The sequence below is a fragment of the Mixophyes fleayi genome, chromosome 8, assembly GCF_038048845.1.
Source record: "Mixophyes fleayi isolate aMixFle1 chromosome 8, aMixFle1.hap1, whole genome shotgun sequence".
Classification (NCBI taxonomy): Eukaryota; Metazoa; Chordata; class Amphibia; order Anura; family Limnodynastidae; genus Mixophyes; species Mixophyes fleayi.
This window is the reverse complement of record NC_134409.1, coordinates 89659891-89680185: the sequence shown is the minus strand read 5'-3', so window position 1 is coordinate 89680185 and position 20295 is coordinate 89659891. Positions and strand designations below refer to the sequence as shown.

Below are 20295 nucleotides of genomic sequence, written 5' to 3'. Positions count from 1 at the left end.
CCATATACTACTTATTTAAATCACGTGCTTCTTCAATACACCGTATGCTACATAAAAATTCCACATACTACCTATTCCCACACCATATACAGCTTAGAATACTGTATATTACCTATAACACCGTATACCCTGTATACTACTTATTTAAACTACACCGTATGTTACATAAAAAATCCACATACTACCTATTAAATTACACTGTATGTTACGTAAAAAATCCACATACTACCTATTAAATTGTTCTTATTTCAAACACAACCTTGCTCATCCAGTTTCCCTGGTCAGGCAGCAACCGATATCTCTGTCTTTTCAATAGTAAATCACCTCTTTGTCTGTATTCAGCAGTATGCAAATTCTTCCCTTATCTATCTCTTTTCAACAGTATGCAAACTCTTCTCTTATCTTTATGCATACCAGTCACATAAAACCTTTTGTTTTCTGCACAGAAAATAGATTTCCCAAACAATGGTAGTCTTACAGAGGTTTTAACAAATGCTTATATAACAGACTATGAACATATTAACACATATGTAGACTATGTTACATATATAACAGACTATGAACATGATTGTTTAAACAAGTGGTAACAATAACAGAAGTTCATACACGCTAAACAGGAAGCACACATACACTAGGCAATGCAATACCCTTTAAAACGCAAAACGACAATAAAAAGAAACATTTTTCTTTCTTGTCCCTAGATTCTAGTTAGCATTCCTTCAGATTACGCAACTACGGACATTCAGCTTCTCAACACAAAATGGACAACAGGTTTTGAACACATTGCGTTCTTTCCCATATGAGACGCGTCCGTCAATATCCACCCTTTGTTGAGGAACCGAATTCCATCAGCGTTGCATACCTTCCGGCAACGTAACCTCCTAACTCAAGAGCCCCCAAATTATTAAAGTAATTTTATCGTTTTCAAATAAGCATTGCCCAAGCGATTGTATTGTGTTTCTAACGCACAAAGTGATTTATTTTAGCAGATGTAAATAGTCAACCATTCAATACATTATTATATTATGATACAGTACAGTACAGCACAGCCAATACCAAAAAATAAATACATACCAATGCAATCGCATGCGCTTGCTGCGCACCCACGGGACCCGGTGGACAGTATATCTGTTAGAATACTGTGTCACAGTTGACTGAGAACTAAAGGGTGTGCAGCGATGATTATATACAGTACAGTGTTACACTTGAACAATAGAGATGACGTAGATTGTTTCTATAGGTCCAGACGTTGGGTGGGTCCAGGGCAGACAGGTAATAGGTTGATTCAATCTAAGCAATCCAAAGGTGGGGGTCGTCTCTCCAGGGGGTCTGCTCCTTTTATAGCCAGCATCATACAAAGGATTATTCCCTAATAACAATAACTAAAGTATGCAATGTGCGATCTCTTCGCCGACTGCACCGGACAGCTGCTGATGATTAGGGCTTCAATATGATATCAGGCATGACACCTTTCCTATAACCTAAACCTTTAATAACACTAAAATGTACATATAATCATATTATATAAACTAATAATAAACCAAATATTATCTGCTCATAAATTACAGTGTAACGGTACCAATATGAATACGAATTATATAAATAACTAAATGTTGTAATGCGAGTGTGTGCGTGCGTATTTTACCATGCGAACGCACCATGCCACGTGTTACGTGGCGTACGGATCGCATATGCATGGCTAAACAATATTAAACCAATATACTTTCGTTCATCCAATTATACGACTTCAACAATACTCTTTGAACACCCTTCTCTTTTTTTAGAGTTTACCTTATCCTCGATAACACTATTCACACTAATGTACCCTCACAACTATCTCAATCTGAAGCACGTTTACTCCTCTTGCTTCAGCTGTGCCCTCTTCCACTTCCATGTAAACTCTATATTGAGCAGGGTCCTTTATACCCTTTGTTTTTATGTCTGCATTTATTTTGTCTACCTTGTATGTCCCTGTTTTATGTATATACTGTTTTCCCTACTGTACGGCTCTTCGGAGAACTGTGGCACCTTACAAGTCTACGATAATAATAATAATAATAATAATAATAAATAGGTGTCTGTGCAAATAAGGTTTAGTAACAGTGATGCAAATGCATCAGGTATAGTGGTGTACAGTTACCAGTAATGGAATATATGGGCTTTAGGCCATCTTATTTAGTTGTAATAAATAAGGTATGTTTTTCAATGTCACTTACACATTCCTACTTTACTCTATAGCACATACTACTTAGTTACATAAGGCAGAAGTATCACTTGACATAAGAGTTGTCACTCTTGCATTGTGGAATTGTCACTCTTACTTCTCTGCCTCTCCACAACTGCAGTTATGCTAGCGTACTCATGTGGCTCTAGGTAGTAGTTCCATCTCACCCTGTTCTTGGCTACACTTTGATTTAATAGCAAGAGCAAATGCAGTCTTGGACCTCCCAGATGCAAGCATCCTTGCTTATACCACTCAAGTCATGTGCAGGACAGATTAGCAGCATCCTGCCCTGACTGTATATTCGGTCTAAAGACTTACAGCTCTGTGTAACATCACTGCTACTGGTGCCTCCTCCTCGGAACTTAGACATAGTTGAATATCAGTAGCATTTACTCAAGCAGTAATTATAATATACCAAACTCAGATCTATACTCTGAATGGGCAAGAGACGAAGGGTATCGAACTGGTTTTACCGTAAACAGACTCCTCTCTGTTCCCCATCCTTCCTCCTCTTCTCTGGGTAACCAACCAACCTTCAATCAGGACACCCGATATTCACTGTAAGAAAGCCTGAGTCACTTTTTAAACAGTCAAGTCCCATGCATGTTCTCCTCACATGCCCTTAATATGGCAGATTGCTCGTACGTCACAATGGTGTGGCAGTCACGTCTTAAGAGACATTACACAATAAACTGGAAACCACTTTTTCCAATTGATTTTAGTTTTTTATTGTATATTTAAAGTCACAAAAATAGGCATTTCACCGATTTTATTATTCATAGTTTTGTCTATTGTAAATTTGGCCAAACATTGATAATTAGCCATCACGCATATTAGATTTTGCATAGTGTACTGGTTGCTCAATATCAAAATTAGCTCAGTAGTTAGAGATGTTGAATTAATATAGAATATAAATCCATTCTTAAGGGAATTGGTTTTACAATAATTAAGAAATGTCTAAAGGGAACTAAAATGATAAATGAGCGATTGGAATTGAATATAGATATCTCCTCTGTTTAGTAAATTATACTCTGGCTACAGCACACAAGTCATAAGGATGTGGACTTAGTGTGAATGCATAGAGAGGATCTTCCCGTGGGCGAGGTTGGTCCCTTGGAATCTCAAACGAAAATTGCTGCAGGAGAGTTGTGAAGAACAGGAAAAGTTCCATTCTAGCTAGTTGCTCACCCACACAAACTCGTCGACCTGCAAGAGAACAAACCATATTAATAACATAAATAAAAAAATATATATGTCTTAAACTTAATATGTACAACTTTCTGGAATCCAGCATTTCAGCAGAGGCACAGCGGAGGTTTCAAAATATCTTTATAAACTAAATTACTGTGGTACAACCATGTTTTAAATAATTTTAGTTACCCTATCAGGCCAGTTTAAGTCTTTAGCTTTGGGTCATTATGGTGGCTTAGTGGTTAGCATTTCTGTCTCGCATCACTGGGGTCATGATTTCGATTCCTGACCATGGTCCTCCAGGTTCCTCCCACATCCCAAAAATATACAAGTAGGTTAATTGGCTGCTATTAAATTGATCTTATTGTGTGTGTGTGTGTGTGTGTGTGTGTGTGTATGTGTATTAGGGAATTTAGACTGTAAATTCCAATGGGCAGGATCTAATGCGAGTTCTCTGTTCAGCGCTGCAGAATTAGTAGCTCTATATAAATAACTGTTGTTGATGATGATGATTGTCTAGTGCCACATTCTGCCTCATTTAGACTTAGGACTAATTGTGCATCAGACAAAACCATGTTGAGGACAGGCAGAATTAAAGGTGGGAAGGAAGCAACTCCTAGCTCAACTCTAAATTGCAGTGTAACCAGGGCCTGAATAAGAATCACAGACGCCCTAGGCTACTACACTGGTTGCCGCCCCCCCACCAATGTGCGTATACATATACACACACATTATATATATATATATATATATATATATATATATATATATATATATATAAATAAAATTGTAAAACATTAATTAATACATAAAACACACTTTATTATGCACTTTCTCTCTTACCTGATCTTGCAGCGTAGACTACCTGGTGTTCTCTTTTGCTTGTTCTTGGAGCATTAGCCGTTGGCTGGCTTCTGAAAACTTGGGAGTCCTGTATTTAAAATGTGCAAAAATTGTATTATAGTGCAACATTTTAACAAACCCTGAATAATACAAAACAACCCCTAGTACAGTCAGACAATAAAATATATAACAATTATTTACACTCATATAGTAACATCTACCAGCCCTGTCTATCTAGTATTTAGTATTCTAGTGACCGCTGAAACCACAGTCAGCACCCACATTACCGCCACACAATACAGAGATCCTGCCCTTCCGCAAGCTATTTCATCACCTCCCCCACCAGCCAATTCATCCCCCTTCATTTTTATCAACCCGCACCAGACAGTTTATGACCCCCCCTATCCAATTTATTAACCCCCCCTCTAGCCAGTTCATTACCTCCCTATTGCCATTTCATTAATCCCCCTATCCAATTTATTAACCCCCCTCTAGCCAGTTCATTACCTCCCCATTGTCATTTCATTAATCCCCCCTCTCCAATTCATTAAACCCCCCCTGTAGCCAGTTCATTACCTCCCCATTTTCACTTCATTAATCCCCCCTCTAGCCATTTCATTAACCCCCCATCCAATTCATAAGCCCCCTCTATCCAATTCATAACCACCCCCACCCAATTCATAAGTCCCACCTCTAGCCAGTTAATTACCTCCCCATTTTCACTCCATTAATCCCCCCTATCCAATCCATACTAGCCAGTTCATTAATCCCCACATATCCAATTTATAAGCCTCCCCCCCATTAGCCAGTTCATTAATCCCCCCAGTCATCTCTCCCCCCCCCCTGATATTTAACAAGCTGCACTTACCTTGCTGTCTTCTGTTCCTCCTCTCTCCAGATGCCGGCACTTGTCATCTTCACATGCAGCTAACAGCATCCAACGCTGTTAGCTGCACTGTCACTGCGGGCGCGCTCTGCTTGATTACAGTGGTCACAGGAGATGTAAGATCTCACGTGACCACACTAAGCAATAAACTGCAGCCACACTGACAGCGCAGCTAACAGCGTCGAATGCTGTTAGCTGCGTGATTGGGTACAGGAGCATGCGGGACCGCCCCCTTGAGGACAGGGACGGCCCCATTAGAGGAGAAAGAAGCCGATCGCCGGCATTTGAAGGAAAAAATAAAAACAGCTTGCAATTCTCCCGCGCTGCGCCCCCCAGGACTCAGCGCCCCAGGCTGCAGCCTGATCAGCCTAGTGGTTGATCAGGCCCTGAGTGTAACAATAAAGCTGTCCAGTATTTGTATGGTACACACAAAAGCAGGAAATATTTTCCATGGATGCCAAAACAAAAATTGCATTTGTACCCCTTGCATTGTAACATTATGGGCTAGATTTACTAAGCTGCGGGTTTGAAAAAGTGGGGATGTTGCCTATAGCAACCAATCAGATTCTAGCTGTCATTTTGCAGAAGGTACTAAATGAATGAAAGCTAGAATCTGATTGGTTGCTATAGGCAACATCCCCACTTTTTCAAACCCGCAGCTTAGTAAATCTAGCCCTATGTGTCCAAATGCAAATTTGCAGCCTTTGAGGCTCAGAGTTAAGCATACGTTAATTTTTTGGGGACATACGCATTTCCATACTGCATATGTACGCAAAAATGCACATCATAGACTGGAGACAAAATTTTCATCTGGAGAGGCGGGAGCTTAAGTGTGCAAGGGCTAGTTGAGAATAGTGAGGGCATTTTCCCATAAGTGTAACACTCCCCTGGAGATGAGACATTGTTAAACACTGACAAATCACAAGATACTGCTCTAAGGCGGCATATCTCCTGAAGTACTACAGGACTGGGGCAAAAATACTCCATGATGATAATGATGACCATCAGTAGCACTATCTGCTTCTGATTGGCTGCTTGTATATTAACCCCTCCAGTGAACAGTAGTTATTATTATCATTTATTTAAAAGGCACCACAACAGATCCACAGGACCGTACATGGAATTTACAATAGTTTACAATACACAGATGGCAACGAACCATCACACATTAAATAACACATTATAAAAACTACAAAACACAAAAACTCAATAATAAAAAGACATCTATTAATTAAAAAATTACACACACATAACTTGGTAATGCAGATCAAGTTTTTTACAGGGCAGGGAGTAAGAGTATCAGTAATGTCCAACATGAAGTGGGTGTGGGCTCAAGAAAATAGGACGAGGGAAATAGGCCTTAAAGTACAAAGGGTGGTGCAATAGTAGAAGTAGAACACAAGGAAAGAGGGCCCTGCTTGTGAGAGGTTACATCCTAAAGGGGAAGACACAAATAGGGTGGTACATGGTGGGACAGAGGTGGTCTGTCACTCACCGGACGGTTAGTGCCTCTGGTCTGGTACGTGTCTCTCTCTCATTCCTGCCGGCGCCTGTCCTAAGCCGCGGCCGTCCGCTATCTTGACTGGATTGCGCATGTGCAGGACTCTTGAACTTAAAACCTTGCTTTTAATCCTATTGGTGAATCAATCACCACTCACTATTTTAGGCACCTGTGTCCTTAGTATCGTTGCCTGTTCTTGGTTCTCATTCCCTTGAGACTCCTAGGTGTTTCCTGTGTTCTGCTCGTGTGATCGGTTTTGCTGTGGACAAGTCCTCTCTGCTCATCCGTGATAAACTTGCCTGCTACAGACTACCTCAACTCTGCTGCATGCCTACACCTGGACAAGCCTTATCTGCTCTTCTGTGGTAAACGTACCCGCTATAGACTGCTTGCCATTCCGCTGCATACCTGCACCTGGACAAGCCTGCTCTGCTCATCAGTGATAACGTACCCGCCACAGACTATTTTCTATTCAGCTGCTTGCCTGCATTTGGACAAGTCTCCCTTGCTCATCAGTGGTATACTTGCCGCTACAGACTACCTGCTACTCCGCCACCTACCTGCACCTGGACAAGTCTTCCCATCACCGCAATGGTACAACTTGCTATCCGCAGACCACTGACGCTCCCGCTACCTACCTGCACCTGGACAAGTCTTCCCATCACCGCAGTGGTACAACTTTCTATCCGCAGACCACTGACGCTCCCGCTCCTACCTGCACCTGGACAACTCTTCCCATCACAGCAGTGGTATAACTTGCTATCCGCAGACCACTGACTCTCCCCGCTACCCACCTGCACTGGCACGAGTCTTCTCTGCACATCAGTTGTTATACCTACCTCCGCATTATAGTTGCAAGTCACTGACTCTCCTGCCGCATAGCTGCAAGTCGCTGACTCTCCATCGACATTCCTTATCCTAAGTTGTTGTACTGTTCCAACCATTCACCATACTGCCCAGAGGATCGCTGTGATAAACTCCGCCCCTCTGGTAAGCATAATCACACCTGGTGAATCCTGGTAGAAACTCCTAGTGCCCGTGACATGGTGATAGCCAAGGCAAAAGAGCATAGAGGAGGGTTGATTGGTTTACATTAAGAAATGAGGTTTAACGGTATGCTTGAAGCCTTGGAGAGCAAATGCTACTCTGATAGAGCATGGAAGATCGTTCCACAGGTAGGAAACAGCCCGGGTGAAATCCTGAAGGCATGATTTAGTAGAAGTAATCAAGTAATCAGAGTGGTAGTGAAGCAGCAGTTGTTGGCAGAACAGAGGGAATGCAAACGAGTGTGGGTAGAGATGAAGTTGGAGATGTAAAGGGGAGATTGGTTGAGAGAATTAGAGGTGAGGGTAAGGAATTTAAATTTAATTCTATGGAGGAATTCAATTCTTTCTGAAGTACTGCCGCGCTAAAACTATTACCGTTATCATGGTAGTTTTAGCCCGGCTTTCAGCTCGCAGCTGAGCTGCGAGCAAAAAGCTGGAGTTACTTTTAACAGTAACGCGCCCAATTGAATATGCCCCTATAGGTCACATGGAGCCTGTGTAGGGTCTGGCAAAGAGGAACATCAGATAAAGAATGTCAGGAGAGGAAAAATAAGGCAAGCAGAGGGAATGAGGATAGACTGAAGGCCGGCGTTGAAAAGGACAGAGAGGAGGAGGTTACAGTAATCAAGGTGAGAGATTATAAGGATTTGAATAACAGTTTTGGTAGCTTCCATGGTGAAAAAGGGACAGAACTTGGATATATTCTGGAGGTGGAAGGAGCAGGATTTGGAGAGGGACTGAATGTGAGGTCTGAAAGAGAGGGAGGAGTCAAGGCTGATCCCTGACTTGAGGGACAGAGAAGCCCTGGAGGAGGGAAGACGATTATTTCACTTCTAAAAATATTGAGTCATTAAGGAGAGCAAGGCAAAAAATGGAGTAAATCTGGTCCTGGACAAACCATGTTATTGCAAGGGGTGCAAATTAGTTTATTATTTTGCATGTAAGGAAAATACTGGCAATTTTTCATGTAGCACACATATACTTGAGAGCTTTATTTTTACACAGAAATTTAAAGCTGATATGGGACGTGCCCTAGCGAAATTATAAATCTGTCCCCACATTTTAAATTTACCTCCCCCTAAAATGCAACATGGTTTTGCCAAGGTGTAAAGTTAATCCTCTTTTTGCTTTGCTCTCCTTTTTGACTCGGGCCCATTGAGTTTAACAAAGTCCTTAGACATCCAAGATGACCAAGAGATTTGGGAGCATAATTGGTTCTGGAGGCCATAGAGCTGATGAGGTTACCAAGGAAGGAGGTGTAGAGGGAGAAGAGCAGGAGACCAAGAACGGATCTTTGGGGAACTCCGATGGGTAAATGAAGAAGGGGGAGGTGGAGATGGGTGTAGAGACTGAAAAGAAGTGGTTTGTAAGGTAAAACCAGGAGAAGACAGTGTTACAGAGGCCTAGACATTGGAGATTTTGGGTTTATTGATAACACTGTCAAAACACTATTCTCTCTTGTGTATATGGTATTTCATTCGATTATTACATTGTGTACAAACTTGTTGATTCAACTTGCACACTGTTAACCTGTACCAGTACACACTTGTTGGCGTTAAAATACACATTTTGTCCATGACATACAACTGATGCAGACATACTGTGGTTTTGGAGATTATTGGAGATTATTACTCAACATACACATGTAAGTACACTATTTAAGCATCAGAATCTTCACACATATATTGGGAGCACAAAATGCAGCAGCCATTAAATGAGACCTTTTAGCTGGATTTACTCTAACTCTAATTGCGACCCTTTGTAAAACATGAGGGTAAACTTGCAAAAATCAAGGGTATCAGTATCTCCCAAAAAGTAATGCATAATGAAAAAAAAATGCCTTTACATTTCCATTGGTACGAAGTATACTCTTTCAACATCTGACTATTAGGTTGTAGTTTAAGGATAGTAGTAGTATTTTTTTATATTATATTTGAAAGAGAATACTTCTCTATTTTTTCCCCCATATTCCCCTTTTGGCTATGTGATCTTGTCTCAATTGTCCTAATAATGTATTATGTAGCAGTAAACTGTGGCAAAAATATGTGAGTTATAAAGGACAATTCCACCCAAAAACATTATATTGTGGTATAATTAGAGGTAAGTTAGAGCTGCAGGACGAGACCGGCATTCTAAGAAAGGGGAAAGAGGGCATCATGGGAGTCGTCACAGACTACTACAGCAACCTCAACTCCCTAAGACTATCGGCACAGATGCGGCTGAAATATTCCTGTCAGGTATCACTAACACTAATGATCCTGCAGGTAAAGAGACCATGGACGCCCCCCCTTACACTGGGGGAGCTGCACTTTGGCGTTAGATCCTTTAGGCCAGGTAGGACTCCGGGCAGTGACGGTTTCCCAACTGAGCTCTATGTAGCGCTGGGGGACCTCATTGGCCCGTACCTGCTAGAGCTGTACTAGGAGATGGTAGTGAAGGGCATAATGTCTCCTACTCTGAGAGAGGGACTGATGACGATCCTGTACAAGAGCAAGGGGGAGAGATGTGACCTTAAAAATTTGCGGCCCATCTCTCTCCTGAACGTGGACTACAAGATCCTTGCCAAGGTAGTGGCCAACAGGCTAAAGGTTGTCATTGGACAGATTGTTCATCTGGATCAGACTTGTGGCATTCCTGGTCGCAAGATTGCCGACAGTCTTGCGTTGCTGAGGGACACGGTCCACTAAATCAAAGATCGCCATGCACAAGTGGCCCTGGTCAGTCTTGATCAGGAGAAGGCCTTTGATCATGTTTCTCATGATTTTATGCATAGAGTTTTGTGCAGGTTTGGCTTGGGTGATATGTTTTGTTCTTATATTAACCTGATGTACCTTGATATTTACAGCTTGGTGTTGGTGAACGACTGGATGATTGACCCCTTTTCCGCAATGTCTGGGGTCAGACAAGGCTGCCCTCTTTTACCTCTTCTTTTGTTTTTTTGTATAGAGCTCTTTGCGATGTGCATCAGGAGGAATCCAGAGATAAGAGGCATCATCGCACCGGGACCAAACCGACTAAAGGTCAAGTGTTAGCTTTACATGGACGATTTCACTGTCTTCTGCACTGACCAGCGTTCAGTGACAGCACTTGTCCAGACCTGCGAGAACTTCGGCCGAGCTTCAGGGGCAAAGGTCAACTGCAGGAACTCAGAGGCGATGCTCTTCGGGCAGTGGCACCTGTTATCCCCTGCTGCATTCCCCTTCACAATCAAGTCAGACTTCTTGGTATTTGGTTTGGTGTAGAGGGCACGGCCCTGAAGTGTTGGGAAGAGAGACTGGTGACAGTCAGGCAGAAAGATGTCTTATGAAACCTGAAAGACCTTGCCATCATAGGGAAAGCACTGGTATTGCGCAACAATATTCTTCTCGTTCTGCAGTACACAGCTCAAGCCCATCATGAGAACAGTCTTCCACTTCATCTGGGGCTCCAAAATAGACAGAGTGAAGCAGTTGGTTATGTACAGGGAACCCCTCAAAGGTGGGAAAGAGATCCCAGATATCGCCACCATGGTGCAAGCCTTCTTCGTTTGTAACTGCATCCGCAGAACTATTATTGAAAACAATATTTGCTCTACTGGGAAGTCCACGTCTCGATTTTTCCTCCTGCCTCTTTGTTGGACCCTTGGTTGGGACAAGTGGGAAAGCTCCTTCCTTTACAACTGGACTACACCTTGGTTTTACCTGGATGTTGGACAATTGGTGAGGGAGCACCATCTGGAGGGACTTAAACCAGACTTGTGGAAGCCAAAAACTGTCCACAAGCTCATCAGAGCGAAAGACATTATGGAGTCAGTTCCAGGGCTCCCTGTTGCTACAGCCAAACATGTGTGGGAGAATGTCGCCTCTAAGAGGCTGACTAATGGACATAAAGACATTGCATGGCTGGCTATACAGGGGGGGTGTTATGCACGTGTTGTCGCTATCCAATAACGATTGTCGAATCCCGATGTGTGGTTCCAAAGCACAAAATAATTTAATAGCGTAAAAGTAGCACAATATCAATGCGAAATAAAACAAGTACAGCCGTTACTTATCACAGGCGCTCTCGATCCAGTGAACAGTCATTCAGGTCTGAAGGCTGTGGTCAAAGAAGACTGGTCACTAAGCCCAGAGCCCCTGCTTATATGCAGTCAGAAATACAGTAAAACAATGCAGATGATGTGGCTTGCTTCTATTAGTCCAGGCTTCAGGAAGGTCCAGTGTACGACAGGTCATAGGCCAGTTCAAACCAAAATATCCAAAGGTGGGGGTCATCTCTCCAGGGGATGTGTTCCAATTTTCCCGCCAAGAATCCAGTTTCAACTAGTCTATTTGCATTTTACAGTCTGTATCACTTTAAACATTTATTCCCTAACATCGCTAACTAGAGTATGCAATGTGCGATTCCTTCGGCGAATGAACCGGACAACTGCTGATGAAAAGGGGATCAAAATTATACTAAACATGACATAGTTCCTGCAACCAGAACCTTTGATTTCACTAACATGCATATAACTTATAATATTAAACATAAATACTACTATTTTTCGACATAAATATATATGTGTTGCAACTACAATTAATGTGTACTAATTACAAATGTGTGTGTTCGTGTGAATGTGAGTAAAAGTGCAAAACCTGTTATTGCCACGTGTTGCGGCTGGATACGCCCTTCCACGCCGTAGCGTGCTCTACGCATAATTTCAGACAAAGACAACCAAGTTTGCTCGATATTTATTGAAATGACTTTATCCAAGTTGCTGACTTCGACAGGGGGTCTGCCTCTCACGACATTCATGCACTTCCGGAACCTGTGCAGATATGTTCACTGCCTCTTTTGTATCACCAGAATGGAAACAGCACAGCATATGTTTTGGGACTGCCCCACTGAACAGGCACTTGCCAGGAATCGCCTCATTTTGAAGCGGGAGAAGATGACCATCCAAGACTGTCGCAGGCTGATCCACAGCCTGCTAAAAGACTATAACTACCTTGACAGTCCTGAGGAAGAGGAAGAAGATTGATTGCTGTCTCCCTCTTCTCCTTCTCCCCCTGTGTGTGTTTATTATCATTAGAGATGGTCACTGACCCCCGTGTTTTGGTTTTGTTTTTGGTTTTGGATCTGGATTACCGTCGTGTTTTGGTTTTGGTTTTGGTTTTGCAAAACCGCGATTGAGTGTTTTGGTTTTGTTTGGTTTTGTTGGAAAATCATTTTTTTGGGGCATAAAGTAACCAAATTTAGTGCTCCACCTGTTTCTTGGATAAGTAAGGTAATTCTAAAGCTAATAAATTAGGAAGAAACAGTTTAATCCCTGCACACAAACCTGATTGTCTTCCTCTCCATCTTAGCCTATTGGCAATGCAGCCATCGTCTTTGGGTAAATATTAAACCCTACACTTCTAGTTAAAGATCTAAAGAAATGGACAAAGGCAGTTTGGTATCTGGCTGCATCACCCCCCCCCCCCTCCTCATCCACTTGTAGTAAAATAGAAAAAAAGCAACCTGCATAGACTGTAGAACTAGAAATTCGAATATACATAGAAATGGACAAAGGCAGTTTGGTATCTGTCTGCATCAGCCCCCCCCCATCCACTTGTAGTAAAAAAAGCAGCCTGCATAGACTGTAGAACTAGCATATACAAAGAGATGGACAAAGGCAGTTTGGTATCTGTCTGCATCAGATCCCCTCTCCACTAGGAGTAAAATAGAAAACTATTCAGCCGTTATCTAATCTAGAATAGAAATAGAAATTGAGAAAGGCAATTTGGTATCTGTCTGCATCACAATCATCAACATCCTCATTAGCGCCCTCGTCGCCTACACAAATCTCCCCCTCATCCTCTTCTAATTCCAAAGTGGCATCCTCAATTTGTGTATCACCGGCTACACTCGGGCTGTTCAGGCACACATGAGCAGAACTGCTGAAAGAGCCCCTCTTTATGGGTACATTATCAGAATGCTCACGATTAGACATACCACTGGTGGATGGACTCTCCACAGGGATTGGTGTCATTTCTGATTCTGAGCATACATTATCCTCTAATGCCTTACTGTTTTCTTGCAGCTCCGCTTTGACGCGTAACAGTAGTTGTGTACCACTTGTAGGCTCTGTAACATTTTTGGATCTGCCACTAATAGAGAAAGGTGAAGGCCTTATTCTCTCTTTGCTACTGTGTGTGTAGAATGGCATGTTGGCAATTTTTATTTTATCGGCACTTAACTTTTCCTCAGTTACACTTCTTTTTCGCTTCAACACGGTAAAAAAAAGTTTTCGTGTTTGTTTTTTGGACTGATTTCAAAAGACTGTGTAGTTTTACATCGCCTTTCCCAGATGACGTACTGGGAACACTACCATCAGGACTGGTGACAGAACCTGGTTGCTCATGCTGCTGATATGTGGACTGCTTTGAATCCATTATGAGACCAAAGCACTTGTAGTGCTACAAATTGTTTTAGATACTGCTGACAAACAGGACTTTTGACAGCCAGAAATATGAATGTAAATGAATGGGGGACACCCCAAAAGCACTTGAGACTGCTAAATATTATTTTTTGAGACTGCTAAAAAATAGTACTTTTGACAGCCAGAAATATTAATGCAAAAGAATGGGGACACCCCAAAAGCACTTGGAGTGCTAAATATTGAAAAAAAAGACTCCTCTATCCTCCTCTCTTCTAAATCAATTGTTATCAGATCTGTAATCAGAATTGTAATCAGAATTGTTAGCAGGATTGTATTCTCTGTCCCTGCTCTAATCAGCCTGTGACTACACCCTGCTCTCTCCCTCTGTCAAATGGCGATGGATTGCTGTGGAGGCAGGTATTTATAATTTTCAAGTATCGCGAGAACCGAGCCCCGAGATCCAATGACGTCACGATGATGTTCGGCCTCGATTTGGAATCCGAGCGGGCGGGAGAGTACCGAGCCTGCTTGTCTCGGTACTCAGATAGGCAAAGTTCGGGTGGGTTCAGTTCTCAGGGAACCAAGTCCGCCCAGGGCCGGATTAAGGGAATGGAGGCCCCTGGGCTAAGGGGGCCTCCATTCACCCGTGAGGGTCCCCCCCCCTGGTGAGCTGAGCCGAGCCACCCCCAGGGCACTTACCTCCTTCTAACACATTGTAGTCCTTCCCCGGCGCGCTGTACGCTCTTTACTGAGGAGAACTTGTGAGAGTGAGACTCACGAGATCTCCTCAGTGAGGGGACTACAGCACGTCGGGAAAATACCGCAGTGAAAGTGCTCAGCAGCATTGATCATGCCGGGGGTGTCCCCGCCCCCGACCGATCAATAATGCTGCTGAGCCCTTTCAAGGGCCCCCTGGATGCCCGAGGCCCCTGGGCTGTAGCCCAGTTAGCCCTAGGGTTAATCCGGCCCTGAGCCCGCCCATCTCTATTTATCATTAAAACCTTTGGCTTGTGCTTCCCCTCACTTACCCATTCCAATCCATTCCCCTATCACAGTTTAAAGTGTTATTGAATGTCATGCCTTATTTATGCACTCTTCCCATATTTGTGTCTGTCTCAATAAAGCTTTGGGCTTGTGACTTCCCCACGCTTCCCCTCTCACCTACCGTCCCCTCACATCCATTCTTTTTTTAAATGTTATATTGTTTAAGTTTGTATGGTTAGTGCAGTACTCAATGTATAGTGTAGGATATCATATCTTGTACTTTATGCCTTGTATGGTACTAAAATGTATGAATGATTGTGTTTTACGGTGTACTGCGTACACTTGAATGTCATGTATAGTGTGTTTTTTGTACCTTTATACAAATAAAGTTACTTTTTCAATAAAAAAAATTAGAGGTAAGTTAAACAACAAAATCTCTCTTACCTCTGCATCCCCTATCCTCCAATATGGCAGTTTCCACAATGCCTCAAATGGTTCCAAGAAGATTACTCGCGGTGCCTAAGTCATGTAAATAGGAAGTTCACTGGGAAGAGGCTTGACAACCCTCCCTGATTTATGATAAGCTCCTCAATAAAGAAAGTTTTTATAGATTTACCTGCAGAAAATGGCATGAAAGCTTCTCTCTTTACAAACTTCCCATTCTCATCAAGGAAATGATTGGGATAAAACTGCAGAGGTTTTTCCCAAGCTTGCTTATCCTTCAGCACAGATGACAGGTTGGTGATGATGGTGGTCCCCTTTGAAAATAATATTAAAACATATAAATTATATAAAATAATTATACATGATCAGGTGCGCACTTCAGGTATATTCTAGTTGCCCAGAAACCCCCTCTCACACACTCACTGGAATAACAACAATTCTGTGGGTTAGAAAAAAATCTAAAAACATCCCAGTTTATACTTGCATTAAATAAACTGTTCCAGAGGCACCTTGCGCGAATTGAATCTGCCCCAAAGAATCATTCTTGTGGGAAGCTACCTATTTTTTTAACCTACAAACGTGACAATCAAAATGAGCTCAATAATTGTTCTTCCATATGTTTTGGATCTAGTGTTTGTATGTGAATTTAGGAAAGAAAAGGAGAGAGTAAGTTACCTATGCTTCTCTGCAGTTCCTTGGCTGCCAAGAGTAATATGACACACTTGGGGGGTTTATGCAGAGATAGATGCAGGTCCAAAATGGAAGAGCAAAATGTGCTTTCTGTACTGCATATGCACAGTGAACAGGACTACATCTCAGTCTATATGTAGAGAGTAAGAACGGGAGAGAGATAAGGGTTGGGCTATCAGCCCAAGTATAGTTAGGGCATGTTAACACTTCATACTACCTACGTAGATGTGGAGGAGGTAAATCTTATGCTGCTGTTTCTCCCCTGGTACAACACCCATCTTGATAACCATCAACACATACCTTGCCTCGTCTTTTAAAAAATAGATAAATAATAGGGGTGAAAAAACAGACCCCCCACAAGAAAAAAACAACTGTAGTGCTGTCAGCACTAGGCTATGCCAGCCAGGGGGATTCCCACGCCCTGACCTCATTGCATGGAATATTTTTTGTGATTATAAATATCAATACACTGCGACAAAGAGCTCATTTGCGGCAAAGCTCTCGTTTGAGCTAATCATGCGTCATCAATGAGGGTTTTTAATTCTGCCAAGACCTGTATTTTTACAATAAAGATGCCACTGGAGCTTAGGTGAGGAAATATAGGAATCTAAAGAGGGTAGTGTAGGGATGTATTTATTTCAATTACATTTATTTTTAGTGAAGTATTTTGTGCTTTTTTATTACATTTGTCCCTGGAACACGATAGGACCCAGCGAGTTCAGGATGCCAGGCAACATTTGGTACCTCAAGTGCCAGCATACCCCGCCAGACATAGGTATGTTAGAGTTTGTAATATTACAAGCGCTAGCATGGCTAACCACTTAAAGGTGCCTAGGTCATGCTCGGACCTGTAGCGCACCATTGACAAAATTATTATTTAACCAACTCTGCATACTAAGTAAATGACACTATTTTAATGGATGCAATTTACGTTTTCGGCGTAAACTTTGCTCGACTGTGCACGAGGCCGTGGGTGAGTAACTAACACTAATAAGCTTGGGCTTGCTGCAGAAATTGTCGGGGGTGGCGCACAGCGTTGGGGCCACACAGCAGAAACTGCAACCGACAATAGGCTGTGACAAGCTGGACTATAACAAGGAAACCCACAGTGTGGGGTCCCCCTCTCAAGTGACACAACTACAGCCTCTTCAGCACAGGGCTAAATTCGTTAGGGCAGAGGTGCTCAAACGCAGTCCTCAAGAGCTACCAACAGCTCATGTTTCCAGTATTTCTTTTTTCATGCAGAGGTGAGCCAATCTATTTTCCTGGGTCAGAAATTATCCAACCTGTTTCTACTGACAGAAATCCTGAAAACATGACCTGATATTAGCTCTTGAGGACTGGATTTGAGTGCCTCTGTCCTAGGGGAAATGTACCCACAAAAAAATTATATGCCCCCACTCCCCAAGAAAATAATAGCCCAGTGCTGAAAACACAGGAGCTCTTACCAACACTTGTGTGTGGGTTGTTAATAAGTGTTAAGTTTAAAACTCGGCCACCTACATTTTTTTTCCTATAAAATGTTCCTAATTGACTGTTGAGTTGAATCCCAGAGAATCGAGAGAGAAAGCACAGGTATGAGGGTAGGATGAAGAGAGTATTCTGATGACAAAAGCATAGACTAAAACATAAGAGGCATTAGAAACAAGTAAGAGGAAAGAAACAGTTGTGATAAAGAGAAGAAATATTTAAAAGTAAATAATACAACGGTGATCGAGAACAAGACGTAGCTGCCCCTTTAACAGAGTACCATTTATTCAATCAGATTTTTAATGGTGGAATGTTGTGAATTATTGACAGAACACAACTTTAAAACTTAACTCATAGCTAGAGGTGAAGCATAAACGCTATAGATAAAAGAAGACTAAGAAAAAAGAAATACAAGAGGGACTAGAAATGCATATAGTGAATAAAAAGTTTGCATCCTGGCTTTCACATATACGGTATCTAAAAGAAATGTGTTACTATTATAAATATTCACTAAATAGTAGACCAAATTTAACTCTCATTTACCTTTGGTATAAACTGTCCCTGTATTTCCATGTCTCTGTAGGTCATATGCGGCAAAGCCAAAGGGGCGATATCCCCACTCCGTTGTATTTCATGGATCACAGCATTAGTATATGACATTTGCAACAAATCTCCCATTGTAGGTTTTCTTTCTCTTCCAATCACTTGATCAATTTCCTCATGAACTTTGGCTAAATCAGAATGTTAATTTCTACTTGAAAACAAAGCTAACAAACACTGTTCATTATTTCACTTGAATAACTAAATACCACTTAGATACTTAGCATATAGGAGTCAATGTAAGAAAGAAATGGATATTAAAATAGTTCCAGTTTGTGAAAAAAATAAACCATATCCTCAGCCCTGCAGATGTATGCATAGTGTGTCCAAAGTGGTGGTATGGAAAATGTAAGTGAATGGAATTTGATAGATTTAAAATAAAGACAGTAGGATATGTGGCAATATGGAATATCAACGTTTACTAGCCCACTTCCACCGCTGCATATATATTAGACTTAAAGGTAGCAAATACTGACTTCAAATAAACAACAGACACCTTGACCAACATTCCATTTTCAGCCAGTTACTTTGTTTGTTTTTTCTCTAAGAAACACATGATCCTCCTAAGCTTTTATCTGGAGAAATCCAGTTCTTGTGGGACAGACCTATTTTCCTATTGTGCATTTCCAACGAATATTCTCTCTGGGCATCTGTACAGTACTCTCCTGAGCTTCTCTGTGGTGAAATCCAGTTCTCTTGTGACAGACCTCTCCAACATCTCCAATTGTTTCTCTGAGCATACCTGCCAGTTGCATTTCACACCGAAACCTCACACTGGGCTTTCCACTGAGTCCCACCACTGAGCTTCAGATGGGTGTGACACACAATGTCATTCCTGTTGGGGCAGATCCCAAACTCCACAGCGTGATCAGGTTACAAACTGGAACCACCTAGTCTACAGCCATCACACATCTCTCTCCCTAGCTCACAACCTCTGGGGTGAGTGACCTTGGGATGAGGTCACTTATTCCGAAGTCCCTCTTCCATTTATTTGGTCAAGGTCTTCCCACTCCTTTAAGTCCATCCCAATTTTTCACCGATCTGGTAGTCTTATCTTCTATGTTTCTTTGTCTCTTTTCTGTTTGGACATTTGTAACTTATTTTGCACTACGACACTACTCCTTCAGTCTAGTTGGTACCTTTTCTCTTCCTAGATAATGTCATGCTTGCACCTGTAACGCCAGTGCTGGTGCTGCACTACATTTCCTATGTGCAGTTAACTGATGCTCATCTTTACTTACAATTCTTTTCGCGTTTGTAGCTTTTCCATGGTGATAAGGCTATCTTTCTTATGCCTGCGATAAGTGACTGCTGTGCCGTGTTTGCTGGCATTTCACCAGCCCTTCACTCTTTTCTATTTAAGGCAGTGCTTTAAGTGTGCCATTATGGGATTGTATGTCATACCAGCACTTCTAAACTGGCACTGTTTTCACCAATCTGAAAATAGTTTCCAGTTTCGCCCTGATGATCATTTTCTTTTTTTTTCTGAAGAAGGGTAGGTTCGTTTTCCGCGAGTCATGAGTGGGCGGGTGATAGGATTGCCTGCAGGGAGATATTATGGAGGGAGAGGGGAGAAGATTGTCAAGGGTAATGTGTGAGAGAGACAGGAGAGAAGATGGTACAGGGAGATATGTGATGCAGAGTTAGCCCCAAAATGGAAGTAAATTACTCCTAAAAAAAAAAAAGAGACAAAAATAGAGTATTTCAGCCCATATGCGTCGGCCTCTGCATCAGCAGCATGTGCACCTGGTTTACAACTGGTCATTATCAACAGCGAGTATCTATAGTACATGCCAAAGATATGCCTTGTAACATCCAGATATCTATGTTTTCGCAGGTCTGCATTAACAACATTTGTATAAGCACGCCTTTACTGTACTTGGCCTATGATACAACGTCCCTTCCCTGTTCCGCCTCTCCGGGCGCAAGTGGGAGTAAATGCCAGAATAGCACAAGTCTGCTTCGGCACATATTCATGCACCCACTTTATGGGCATGCACACAGTGTTTTCTTGCAAAATACGCTACACAAACC

The 20295-nt window shown here is 42.1% G+C and overlaps 1 protein-coding gene across 1 annotated transcript in view; it reads right to left on the bottom strand.

Moving 5' to 3' along the window:
• Window positions 1-2934: 2934 nt before the first annotated feature.
• Window positions 2935-20295, bottom strand: part of LOC142099426 (cytochrome P450 2D15-like) — a 102079-nt gene continuing 84718 nt past the window's right edge. The window contains exons 7-9 of the mRNA XM_075182861.1: window positions 18205-18392; window positions 15674-15815; window positions 2935-3430 (exon numbers count right to left, since the gene is read on the bottom strand). Of these exons, the coding sequence (XP_075038962.1) occupies window positions 3249-3430; window positions 15674-15815; window positions 18205-18392 (512 nt within the window). The 3' untranslated portion in view covers window positions 2935-3248. The remainder of the gene's footprint in view (window positions 3431-15673; window positions 15816-18204; window positions 18393-20295) is intronic.